At 40.7% G+C, this 12,420-nt stretch overlaps 1 protein-coding gene across 1 annotated transcript in view; it reads left to right on the top strand.

Annotated features, from left to right (window-relative positions):
- The window catches only part of RFC1 (replication factor C subunit 1), a 78,210-nt gene that overhangs the window by 58,357 nt on the left and 7,433 nt on the right, over positions 1 to 12,420 (top strand). The window contains exons 12-21 of the mRNA XM_059382646.1: positions 165 to 269; positions 2,450 to 2,852; positions 4,631 to 4,743; positions 6,516 to 6,630; positions 7,834 to 7,943; positions 8,170 to 8,307; positions 8,468 to 8,563; positions 8,688 to 8,786; positions 10,533 to 10,687; positions 10,815 to 10,932. Coding sequence (XP_059238629.1) covers positions 165 to 269; positions 2,450 to 2,852; positions 4,631 to 4,743; positions 6,516 to 6,630; positions 7,834 to 7,943; positions 8,170 to 8,307; positions 8,468 to 8,563; positions 8,688 to 8,786; positions 10,533 to 10,687; positions 10,815 to 10,932 — 1,452 coding nt within the window. The remainder of the gene's footprint in view (positions 1 to 164; positions 270 to 2,449; positions 2,853 to 4,630; positions 4,744 to 6,515; positions 6,631 to 7,833; positions 7,944 to 8,169; positions 8,308 to 8,467; positions 8,564 to 8,687; positions 8,787 to 10,532; positions 10,688 to 10,814; positions 10,933 to 12,420) is intronic.

The following is a 12,420-nucleotide window of genomic DNA, read 5'->3' as shown; positions in this document are numbered from 1 at the left end:
AATGGTACTTTTTCATGAATAGGGTTTTTAAAAATACTATAGTTTTTCTAATTTACAAATGTGGTTTTCACCTATGAACAGACCCTAGAATTATCCTTTTTTTTTTTTTTAAACAAAGTAATGGTTAGGATATGGTTTTAATGATTTATATTTTTAATCAATAGGCAGCAGCTTTGGGGACAAATATTATTGATGAAGATGGCCTGTTGAATCTGATTCGAACTATGCCAGGCAAGAAGTCTAAGTATGAAATAGCAGTTGAAGCTGAGGTTTGTATAAAATAAACTTGATTTATTTAAGTTGGTATATATAACAACTTTCCTATTTCATAGAGACATTTCATGAGTGTCTAAAGTCCTTTTGCCTGAAAGATTAACTTCCCCTTCTACCACAGATGAAGCTACCTTATTTCCTTCTGAGCAGGTGGATTCTGCTTTAGGCTGTCAAATAAATAAATAAAATCTTAAAAAAAAAGTTATCAAAGCCAGGAAATTAACACTGATACCATACTGCTAACTAAAAGTACAGGTGGTATTTGAACTTCACATTACCCCCCGTTGTCCTTTTTCTATTCTGGGATCCCACACTGCATTTAGTTGTGGTATCTTCTATGTCTCCTCCAATCTGTGATAGTTCCTAAGCCTTTTATCTTTTTGTGGCCTTGAGATTTATTTATTTTAGAGAGTGAGCACGTGTGCATGAGCAGGGGGAGGGGCAGAGGGAAAGAGGAAGGGTAGAGAGAGAGGGAGAGAAGCAGACTCCCCACTGAGCACAGAACCTGACATAGGCTCATGACCCTGAGATTGTACCTGAGCCAAAATCAAGTCAGACACTTAGCTGATTAAGCCACACTGACTAAGCCAGGGTGCCCTGGCTTTGAGACAGTTTTTTTTTTTTTTAAAGATTTTATTTACTTTAGAGATAGAGAGTGTGTAAGCAGGGGGAGGAGCAGAGGGAGAGGGAGAAGTAGACTCTGTGCTGAGTGCAGAGCCCAATGTGGGGCTCAGTCCTAGGATACTGAGGTCATGAGTGAACTGAAATCAAGAGTCAGATGCCCAACTGACCGAGCCACTCAGGCGCCTCCCAGACTTGAGACTTTTCATGAGTACTAGTCAATTCTTTTGTAGAATGTGTCCAAGTTTGGGTTTTTTGATGTCTTATGCTTAGATTGAGGTTATACATTTTTGGCAGGATTCCACAGAAGTGGTATTTTGTTCTCAGTACATAATATTAGATGTGTATGTTAATACATCTTTTTTCTTTTCTTTTATTTTCTTTTCTTTTCTTTCTTTTTTTTTTTTTAAGAGAGGTGGGGTTGGAGAAAGGCAGAGGGAGAGGAAGAGAGAATCTTAGGCAGGCTCCATGCCCAGTGTGGAGCCTGATGCGGGGCTCGACCTCACGACCTTGAGTCAATGTGTCTTCATATTGGTGATGTTAATCTTGATTAAGGTGGTTTCTGACTGGTTTCTCCACTAGTAAAGTGACTGTTTTCCCCTGTGTAACTCATAAATATCTTGGAGGGAACTTGAATACTGTGGTAATATCTTGTTTCTCCTCAAATATTTACCCACTAATTTCAGCATCCACTCACTGGCAAAGAGGCACCTTTTTTTTCTTTTTTGAGACATTCCCACCATAAAATTCACCCTGTTAAGATGTATGTCAGAGATTTTTAGTATATTCACGAGATCATACAATCATTACCAGTATCTAATTTTAGAACATTTTTATCACTCTCCATAGCCAGGTAGCCATCATTCCTCATATCCAACCCCTGGAAACCACTGTTCTGTTTTTTTTTTATTTCCATGGATTTGCTTATTTTGGGTATTTTATCTGCAGGGGAAGATGCAATTTGTGACCCTTTGTATCTGGCTTCTTTGACCTCGTATGTTTTCAAGGTCCAGCTGCACTAAAGTACATGTGTCAAGACTCTACTCCCCTGTTTTGGTGGTTGACACTGTGTAGTGTGTCTGTCCCCATATCTGGTTTATTTATTCTTCAGTTGATGGCCACTTTGGGTTGTTTCTATCCTTTGGCTGTAATAGTAATGTAATTGTGTGATTACATATCATAATTCTGCTATGAATATTTGTGTACAAGTTTTTGTGGAGGTGTTGACTTTTAACAAGTCAAAGTTGGAACAAAAATTTCTTAATGTTTTATCTTGGATTTCAGACTGATTATAGGATATGTATTATTTGTAAACTAATATGGTCTCACCAAAAAAAAATGGCATTTGGATGCTTTTTGGTGTGTTTGTTGTTAATTTTTATAAAGTTTGGAAGGTGGTGATTTCCACAACAGCAGGGTTTATTGAAAACAATCAGACCCACATTGGGTAGCTCACTTGGGTATCCCAGATTGCCCCAGAGAGCACATTTAGCAGGAGAGATACTCTGTAAATCTTATCAGATTTCTTTTTTTCCTCACCTTTCCAATTTCTAAGATGAAGAAAGAAAAGTCCAAATTGGAAAGAACACCTCAAAAAAAAGACCAAGGAAAAAGAAAAATTAGCCCAACTAAGAAGGAATCAGAATCCAAAAAAAGCAGACTGACTCCCAAAAAGGACAGCACTACAAAGTCGCCAAAAAAGGGAACAGGTGTGTTTTGGAGATGCCTGGACTTCGAGGAGCAGGTGGCTGAGGAGACAGACGGTGACAGCCAGGCTAGGAATTTGGCTGATGACAGCAGTGAAAAAAACAAAGTGGAACATTTGCTCTGGGTGGATAAATACAAGCCAACCTCGCTCAAGACCATAATCGGACAGCAAGGGGACCAGAGCTGCGCCAACAAACTCCTCCGCTGGCTCCAGAACTGGCACAGGAGTCCGTCCGAGGATACGAAACGCGGTGATTTTACAGCTTCCTTCATTTCTGTGTGTGTCTGTCACCATGTGATTGCTCAGTTCCACGTTTGTGGGGGAGTAGAATAGTTGGGCCGCTCATCTCTCAGCAGACATGGAAAGCGTGCGCTGAGTGCAGGCGCTGTCCTGGACCCCAGAGGTGCTCTTGTGACCGGAGCCGCCTCCCTCCATTTGCTCACAGTCAGTCACGGACATAGATGAAGCAGCAGTGAAGATAGTGGTGCTAAGTACTGTTGTAGGGGTGAGTGGAGGGCGCGGAGAGCGTGGAGGTGTGTGCTCAGGGACGTGGAGGTGCATCCCAGCCCCGGAGGAAGGGAGAGCCGAGCGAAGACTTGGAAACTAAGTGGGAGTTAGCCAGGCGAAGCGGAGCAAGAGCGTTGTGTGGGAGAGAGTACAGGTACCAAGGTCTGCAGATGTGTGAGCAAGCCCCTGGGAGGGCCTGGGAGATGGGGTGCAGGGGACGTGTGCAGATCAACAGCTGAGACGCACTCCCGGACGAGGCAGCCTGAAAATCCCAGCGGCGCATTGGCTTTCGGTGGGCCTGAGCTCTGGTACCTGCGCTGCTTCGCCGTGTGTGGGTCAGGGACACTGAACAGTACACTCTGTATTTAACGTCCAGGACATTGGTGAAACTGAGGCTTCAGGTCACAGAGGTTAGTAGTGTCTTCCTGAGCTTCACTCGCGGCCCTGGAGGGTACTGTGTGAGAAGTAAGAAGGCAAAATTCAGGGAGCAGCACAGCGAATTCCCAGAGTGATGGCTGGGTTATCAATATCCGTCTGCTCACTGGACACTGGCTGATGTGCCAGCTTATTTATGCCAGGTAGAGGATGTAATTGTAAGGGTGCAGGGTTAAGTTGGACTCCTCTTCTTTTTCTGAGACCACATAAAATCTACCATAAAGGGGGTTATATTGCTTTGTATTCCTGGAGAAGACTTTATAAATCTGCGGGGGAACTAGAGTCCCTTTTCCCATTCCTGTAGCAGGCTTAGCCATCTCTCTCTCTCCGTCGTCGTGTCTGTACGGAGCACCCTTGATGAGTCAGGCACCCGTGTGATAAGGGGAGGAGAATGCTCTAGAGTTGAGCTGGGCAGCATAGTGGCAGACACACCATCTTCAGTGCATTCTTTCTGTGATCCGGTAGCCGAGGGGCTTGCTGACGGTCGTTGAGGCGTGCCTGGCTCAGTGCTCAGTACGCTCGTCCTTACAGTATCCATGCCGGGCACCTACTGTCACCACCCTCGTTTTACAGAGGGAGGAAATAGGCCCGGGAGGTTGCATCTCTTCTCCCCGCTGGTAAGCGGCGGGATTAGGGGATCGGGAGTTAGGATTGGAGCCCAGATGACTCAGATGTCGCCACCCTCGTTTTACAGAGGGAGGAAATAGGCCCAGGAGGTTGCATCTCTTCTCCCCGCTGAGCGCTGAGCCGGCGGGATTAGGGGAGTGGGAGTTAGGATTGGAGCCCAGATGACTCAGCTCCCTGACCTGTGCTTTTGTAGGAAAGGAAACTCCTACAATTATGGTTTCAAATCAGAATTTTAGAGTTAGTTTTAGTGTTTCGTTTTGGGTGTCAGTGAGGTAGGCAGTTAGTTGAGTCTCACTAAGTGCTCTGGAAGTGTTCATGGTTTGTAGAAAATACTCTGCAGATTTAGAGGTAAACCAGAGAGCTGGTCTTGATTTTCGGTTTGTGTGCAGTGATTCCTGCCAATACTGAACTTCTCTTAGGGCATATAGGTTAACACTCTGGAACTTCTTTTTTCCCCAGCCGCAAAGTTCGGTAAATTTGCTGGCAAAGATGATGGCTCTAGTTTTAAAGCAGCGCTGCTCTCAGGCCCTCCAGGTGTTGGCAAGACAACCACAGCTTCTCTGGTTTGTCAGGTGAGTGTGGTGCTGTCATGCAGTTGGAAGGCTAACCCGGGAACGGCGCGTGTGGCAGGTACATACTCGTGCGTGCGTTAGTAGGTCTGTGGTACCTGTATTTTAACCTGCTGCATATAGACTTTTCTAAAGTCAGATTTTTAGAATTTACCTTGGTTCCGGGGATATTTGTCATTTTCATCCTTTTCTTAATGTTGGTAATTAAAATAATAGGTAATATTTACCTGTGTGCCAGGCAGTGTGCTAAGCCCTTGGGTGCATTATCTTTTGGGTAATATAAATGTGTCTTAGAGACTCTTAAGGATAGAAATATTTTACATACTATTGTAAGAATTCTCTGTACTGAATATATGTATTCCTACCATCCTCATGTGCCAAATGAAATGGGCTTACAGAGGAGGCTGGTGGCCCATGCTCTGGGAGCCTGCCTTTGCCCATGTCTCTATGGCTGCCATATCCTGGACCATGAGAGGAGGAGACACTAGAGCAAATCAGAGGTCATGGAGCAGAATGTGAAGGGATACATGAAGGGGCATCAGAATGATAAAAGGAGAGATTTTATTTATTTAATTTATTTTTATATTTACTTTTATTTATTTATTTATTTTTTCTAAAGATTTTATTTATCAGAGAGAGAGAGGGGGAGAGAGCGAGCACAGGCAGACAGAATGGCAGGCAGAGGCAGAGGGAGAAGCAGGCTCCCTGCCGAGCAAGGAGCCCGATGTGGGACTCGATCCCAGGACGCTGGGATCATGACCTGAGCCGAAGGCAGCTGCTTAACCAACTGAGCCACCCAGGCATCCCTACTTTTATTTTTTTAAAAAGGTTTTATTTACTTATTTGTTAGAGAGAGACCCGCATGCACACGTGCAAGAGAACACAAGCAGGGGGCGTGGCAGGCAGAGGGAGAAGCAGGCTCCCTGCTGAGTAGAAAGCCCAATGCGGGACTCGATCCCAGGACCCTGAGATCAACCTGAGCCGAAGGCAGAGGCTTAAACAACTGAGCCACCCATATGTCCCAGAATGAGGGGTTTAAAACTTATTTTAAATATACGACTGGATTTCCCAACCCTTGTCCTATAAGCTGGCGGTTTTGTTTTGCCCTTGTTTTATGGGCCAGAGCATATTTCAGCTGATAGAACAGCTATATATTTTCTATTCTATTGTAAACTTAAAACAAAACAAAACAAAACATTTTTTTCCTAGTCTCTACAGTTGTAAACATGACTTTTTTCTCCCTTCATTATTATCATTATTTTGGAGGGAAATTGCAGGAAGGCATTTTATAATGCCTATAATCAGTATAATCAATTTTGGGAAATGAGTCAGAAAAACTTGATTTTTCACAGCTTGGTAGGAGGATTATGTATCAGGATGGTTTGATAACAAATGATTTAACTTTATCTTGAGGAGCCAAGAATTACTTTTTGTATCTTATAGTAAATTAATTCTATATCTGAAATTGAAATCTAGGGATAGGTGTATTTAATTCTTTGTAGGATTTTCAGAAGCAAACTTAGTAAAATTACTTATTCAGATATACTCTTCTAGATTAGTGATTTATCAGCTGTGTTTTTAAGATGGCACTTGTTTGTGTGTGCGTGTGGCATATATGTATATATTTTAAAAATCTCACAATATTGTGAGGTATATTATCTCATCGTCTTTCTCTTTTTTTAATCCGTGGCTCCTTATGTTGTTTTTGTTGCTTTATTTTTGAGAGAGTTAATAATTTGCATTGTGACAATAACGGTTTCCAATATTTTGATTAGGAATTGGGATATAGCTACGTGGAACTGAATGCAAGTGACACTCGGAGTAAGAACAGTTTGAAGGAGATTGTTGCTGAATCACTGAATAATACCAGCATCACAGGCTTTTATTCAAGTATGTGGGTATTTGATTTTTTATTTTGGTTTTCTTTGGTTATGTAAGGAAAACAAGTTCACTTAAATATTTAGGAACCAGTATTGAACATTAATATGTGCCAAGCACCCTGCTAAATCCTGGGGCTAATGATGGAACTCTTATAGGACACTAGTTCCCCCCACCGCCCCCAGCCTTTTTTTTCAGGTCTTAGCAGTTTCTAAGAGTGTGTTAAAACACATACATGGATATGTTTATGCGTTTTGCACATTATTTTAGAGGATTCACAGGTGAATCTTGTGAAGAGGGTAGTGAATAAATTGTTGTAATTCAGTGTGTTGAGTGAGGTAATAGAGGCTTGTAGATGAAGAAATGATTTGATTTGGGGCACTCGGGAAAGCCAGGATAAGGGTGATATTTGTTTGACAGGCCTTGGAGGTTGAAAGAGGATCATTTGTGGTGGAAGAGGTCCTATAGGCAAAGACAGTAGCAAAGGAGAAGAAACTGTGACGGTGACAGTGCTTTGGGCTGTAGCTGGTGGTCTGGTGTGGTCAGAGTGTATGGGAAAAATAAGATGCTCAAACTACAGAAGTCTTGCTACTTTCTATGGTAGCAAATTATTATTAAAGAGAATTTGCCCAGGAACGGTCACTCTAGCTGGTGGGAGTATTAGTTAATTGGTACTACTCTGGAGAGTAGTAGTCTGTCAGTATTTTTCAAAAGTTACATTATACAGACCTTTTAGAACAGAAATTCCAGCTCTTGGAATTTAGCAATTAATATACTTGTATATATGCAAAATGATATATATCAGGATATTCATTTAGTATGATTTAGAATAGCAGAAGGTTGGAAGCATCTTCATATTTTATCAATAGGTAGTGATTATGATACTATCTATGGATAGTGATTATGATACTATGATACTAATAGATATGTGTAAAATGGGATATTATTAAGCAGCCTTAAAAAATGAGGTGTTTTATATCTACAGATAAGGAACAGATCACCAAAATATATTGACTGATAAAACCAAGTTGTGTATTTTTTTGCACCCATGTTTTTAGTATGTATAAGGATACCCGAGGGGGGAAACGTGGGAGGTGGAATTTCTTTTCATCTGCATATGCTTGTGCCTCTTGCATTTTGGTTTAAAATATTTTACATGTTTTTTAAACAAAATAACAGCATTTGAACAGGTTTCTTTTTTGTCGCATCCCATAGCTTCTCAGCACGGGTCAGGCGGGCCAACCCATTCAATAAGCACGAAACATGCTCTCATCATGGATGAAGTCGATGGCATGGCAGGCAGTGAGGACAGGGGAGGAATTCAGGTAGTGAAAGCACTGCAGTTCTGTGGTTTTACCGTTGATTTTTAGTGGTAGTTGTGTGCGTGTTTTTAAAAAAATATTTCAAGAACTAATGATGCTGTAATACTTAGAGTAATTAAAGTGTATTGCCAAGGCTTTCAAAACCTGAAATACATACGTTGTGTAGTATTTTGTTGTTGTTGTTGTTGTTTTTAAATAATTATTTTTGTGTTGCAAATTTGCCTTTTAGGAATTAATTGGTCTGATAAAACATACAAAAATTCCCATTATTTGTATGTGCAATGATAGAAATCATCCCAAGATTCGCTCTTTGGTTCATTATTGTTTTGATCTTCGTTTTCAAAGACCTCGAGTTGAACAGATTAAGGTATGATGATTGGAATTTTTTTCTCCATCACACTTTCCTTCTTATTTTTTGGTATTTCTCAAAAGTTACCTTTAAAAGTACCTGATAAATATTCTAAAAATAACTGATTATGTGAATTAAAAAAAAAAAAAAGTTTATGATTCTCCTTTGTCAATTTCAGGGTGCTATGATGTCTATTGCATTTAAAGAGGGTTTGAAGATCCCCCCTCCAGCTATGAATGAAATAATTTTGGGAGCCAATCAAGATATCAGACAGGTAAATTAAATACATGTTGTGTAATAGTTGCTGATTCTTTTGAATTAGTGCCTTTAACTTTTCAGAGAGGAAGAGTAGCATTATTTTTCCACCTTGACCATGTCTTATTTATGATTTCTGTTAGGTTTTACACAATCTGAGTATGTGGTGTGCACGAAGTAAGGCCCTAACCTATGACCAGGCCAAGGCTGATTCTCATAGAGCCAAGAAGGATATCAGACTGGTAAAATAAATTTCCATTTCTTAGTTACTTTCTCAGGCTAAAGCATTTCTTGTTTTGTTCATATTAACTTAATCAAAGTAGATACTGTAGTTCCTGGATACGCCTTTGAACCTGTAGATATTTATAATAAGAAAGATAGTTCCTAAGAAGTTTTCTAATTCAAATGAATTTTTCCTCAAGGACTTTTAGTGTACATTTTGAATTATGAGAAATGGAAGTTTTAAATTATACTTACGCTTCAGTAGTTATAAAATGGCCTTTTCAGGGTCCCTTATATATAGATTTCATGTTTTGAAGTTTGGAACTTTTGGAATAACCTGTTTGAAATGGCTTATTATTTAATAACCTTTCTGAAACTTGAAACTAGAAGTCTGTATTAATTATCTGTGTTCTGTTTCACCTAGTCACTAGTCAGAATTTATTATTACAGTTAGAGCAGTGATTAAGTAGTGTTTGTAACCCCCTCTTTTTTTTTTAATCAATAAACTTTAAGAGCAGTTTTAGTTTCGTAACAAAATTTAGTACAGGGTACAAAGACTTCTCTTATTTTCCCATACTCCAGACTCCTTTGGCCTTGTCCACTGTCCGCGTCCCCCACCAGAGTGGTACATTTGTTCCAGCTGAACCTGTACCAATACGTCATTATCACCCAAAGTCCTAGTTTACATCAGGGTTAATTCACTCCTCATGTACATTGCATGGGTTTTGACAAATGTGTCATAGCTTAGGTCCACCATTGTATATCACACAGAATACTTTCATTGCCCTAAAAATACTCTGTACTCCCCCTGTTCATCCATCCCTTCCCCCACCCCCCTGACAATCACTGATCTTTAGCCTATTTATTTGTTTTAGAGAGAGAACATGAGTAGGAGGAGGAGCAGTGGGAGAGGACAAGCAGACTTCACGTTCAGGGTGGAGCCTGACATGGGACTCGATCTCATGACTCTGAGATCATGACCTGAGCCTAAATCAAGAGTTAGCCAGGTGCTTAACTGACCTGAGCCACCCAGGTATCCCAATCACTAATCTTTTTGTTCATAGTTGCACCTTCTTCAGAATGTCCTATAATTGGAATCATACAGTATATAGCCTTTCAGTTTGGCTTTTTTTTTTTTTTTTTTTTAAGAGAGAGAGAGTGAACAAGCGTGAGCAGGGGGAGGGACAGAGGGAGAGAAAATCTTAAGCAGGCTCCACAATGTAGGAGGTAGGGCTCGTAGTGACCCTGACATCATGACCTGAGCTGAAATCAAGAGTCCGATGCCTAACCAGTGGCCACCCAGGCTCCCCCCACATTGGCTTCTTTCTCTTAATAATATGCATTTAAGGTTTCTCCATACCTTTTACTGGACTTATGACAGCTCACTTCTTTTCTGTGGTGAATAATACTCCAGTGTCTGGATCTACCACAGTTTATTCATCTTTTGAATGACATCTGGATTACTTCCAAGTTTTGTCAGTTAAGAATAAAGCTGCTGTAAAGATCCATATGCAGGTTTTTTGTGTAGTATGTTTTCAGTTTGTTTGGATAAATACCAAGGAAGACAACTGCTGGATGGTATGGTAAGAGTATATTTAGTTTTGTAAAAGAAAAACCTGCCAATCTGTCTTCCAAGTGACTATACCATTTTGCATTCCTACTAGCAATGAATGAGAGTTCCTGTTGCTCCACATCTCTGCAGCGTTTGATATTGTCAGCATTTTGGACATCGGCCATTCTACTAGGTGTGTCCCTCTCTTTTTTAGGGCCCATTTGATGTTGCCCGGAAAGTGTTTGCAGCTGGAGAGGAGACCGCTCATATGTCACTTATGGACAAGTCAGATCTCTTCTTTCATGATTATTCGATAGCACCCCTCTTTGTCCAGGAGAACTATGTACACGTGAAGCCTGTGGCTGCAGGGTGAGTGTTCGGAGCTCGTGAGGGGTAGAATTCGTTCCCTCCTGGTACAGGGAGGCCACCTTCCTGGGAGAGAGGGCCGGCCGTGAGTGCGGACAGTGGTGTCATCCAAACTGCTTTATTTATGCAGGGGAGACATGAAAAAGCACTTGATGCTTTTAAGCAGAGCAGCAGACAGCATATGTGATGGTGACCTAGTGGACCGTCAGATCCGGAGTAAACAGAACTGGAGTCTCCTGCCCACGCAGGTAAGCCCAGGGCTCTCCCTAAGATGCAGACTCTGCTTCAGGGAGAACGGAACAGCTGTGAGCTCTTGTAGTTACGTGCAGCGCCAGAGAAACGCTGTGGCTCTTGCGGCCAAGATAATGTCTGTTCTAGATTAAAACACTCTGGGGTCACAATTGTCCATTTCTTAATAAAAATAAAACATAAAAATAGCCAGATTTTTCACGGTTTCAAAATGTTTTTATGTAAATGGACATATGGAAATAGGAATGTTAAATTCCAGACATAAGTAAGATGTGAGTCAGAAGTTTCATTTGCTCTGTTTTACCTTAAGAATCAATCCATTTCTTTTTTGTCATTCTTGGTGCTCCCCAGTGGTGACTGAGTAGCTCCTGCTTGGAGATGCAGCCAGGGCAGGTCAGGGCTACTTCTCTGATACGTGACTCTGATTTTCTTCTTCCTTGCTGAAGAGGCAGCTTTATACTGGGCACTTTATTTAAGGGGTAGCTTTCACTCAAAACAGAGTTTTGCAAACTTTCATAATTAAGAATGTTATTTGTTCTTGAGTTTTGCATATTTATACTGTATTATTGTCCCAAGTAATAATAAGCAAGGGACTTCTGGAAGGCCTGTTCCTCTCTTAATTTTGCCTGTACCTTGTTGGATACCAAAAAACAAAGATTCATTCTGGATATAAAGAATCCTTTCTCTTATGTTTTACAAGTGTTCAGTTTTTATTTATTTTATTTACTTTTATTTTATTTTATTTTATTTATTTTTACTAATAATTGTAACTTTAAAAATTTATCCTAAAGAAATAACTTTAAACATGGGAAAAGCTTAATGTACAAAAATATTACCTTAGTTTTGAGACTATTAGAAATCAGAGAAAATCTCCATGTCTGGCAGTAGGAGAATGAGTATGGTAAACATTCTTGATGGAATATTGTGCAGTCTTTAAAATCATTTATAAAGACTGTCTAATATGAAAAATGCTTATGAGAGAATATTATTAGAATAAAGCAGGGTACAAAATTTATGTATAATTCCAGTTTTTAAAAAGTGTGAGCCCTGGATTTAGAAGACATTCAAGGATACCTTTTAAAAAATATTTTCCCAAGTGCCAGTTTACTTAATGCTCTGTTCAGTTTTTCATGCTTTGATCCAGCTGTGCTATTCATAGTTCATGTTAAAGCCAGTCATGTTCTGGGCGCCTGGGTGGCTCAGTGGGTTAAGCCGCTGCCTTCCGCTCAGGTCATGATCTCAGGGTCCTGGGATCGAGTCCCGCATCGGGCTCTCTGCTCGGCAGGGAGCCTGATTCCTCCTCTCTCTCTCTCTCTCTCTCTGCCTGCCTCTCTGCCTACTTTTGATCTCTCTCTGTCAAATAAATAAATAAAATCTTTAAAAAAAAAAAAAAAAGCCAGTCATGTTCCTCTTAAAGTCTCTTCTGCCTCCTGAAATAACTGGTGTTTTGGGATCAGTTGGTCAAGGAGGCTGAAATCTGAGATGAT

The sequence above is a fragment of the Mustela nigripes genome, chromosome 1, assembly GCF_022355385.1.
Source record: "Mustela nigripes isolate SB6536 chromosome 1, MUSNIG.SB6536, whole genome shotgun sequence".
Classification (NCBI taxonomy): domain Eukaryota; kingdom Metazoa; phylum Chordata; class Mammalia; order Carnivora; family Mustelidae; genus Mustela; species Mustela nigripes.
The sequence above is the reverse complement of the archived record's forward strand: the minus strand, read 5'-3'. Positions and strand labels throughout refer to the sequence as shown.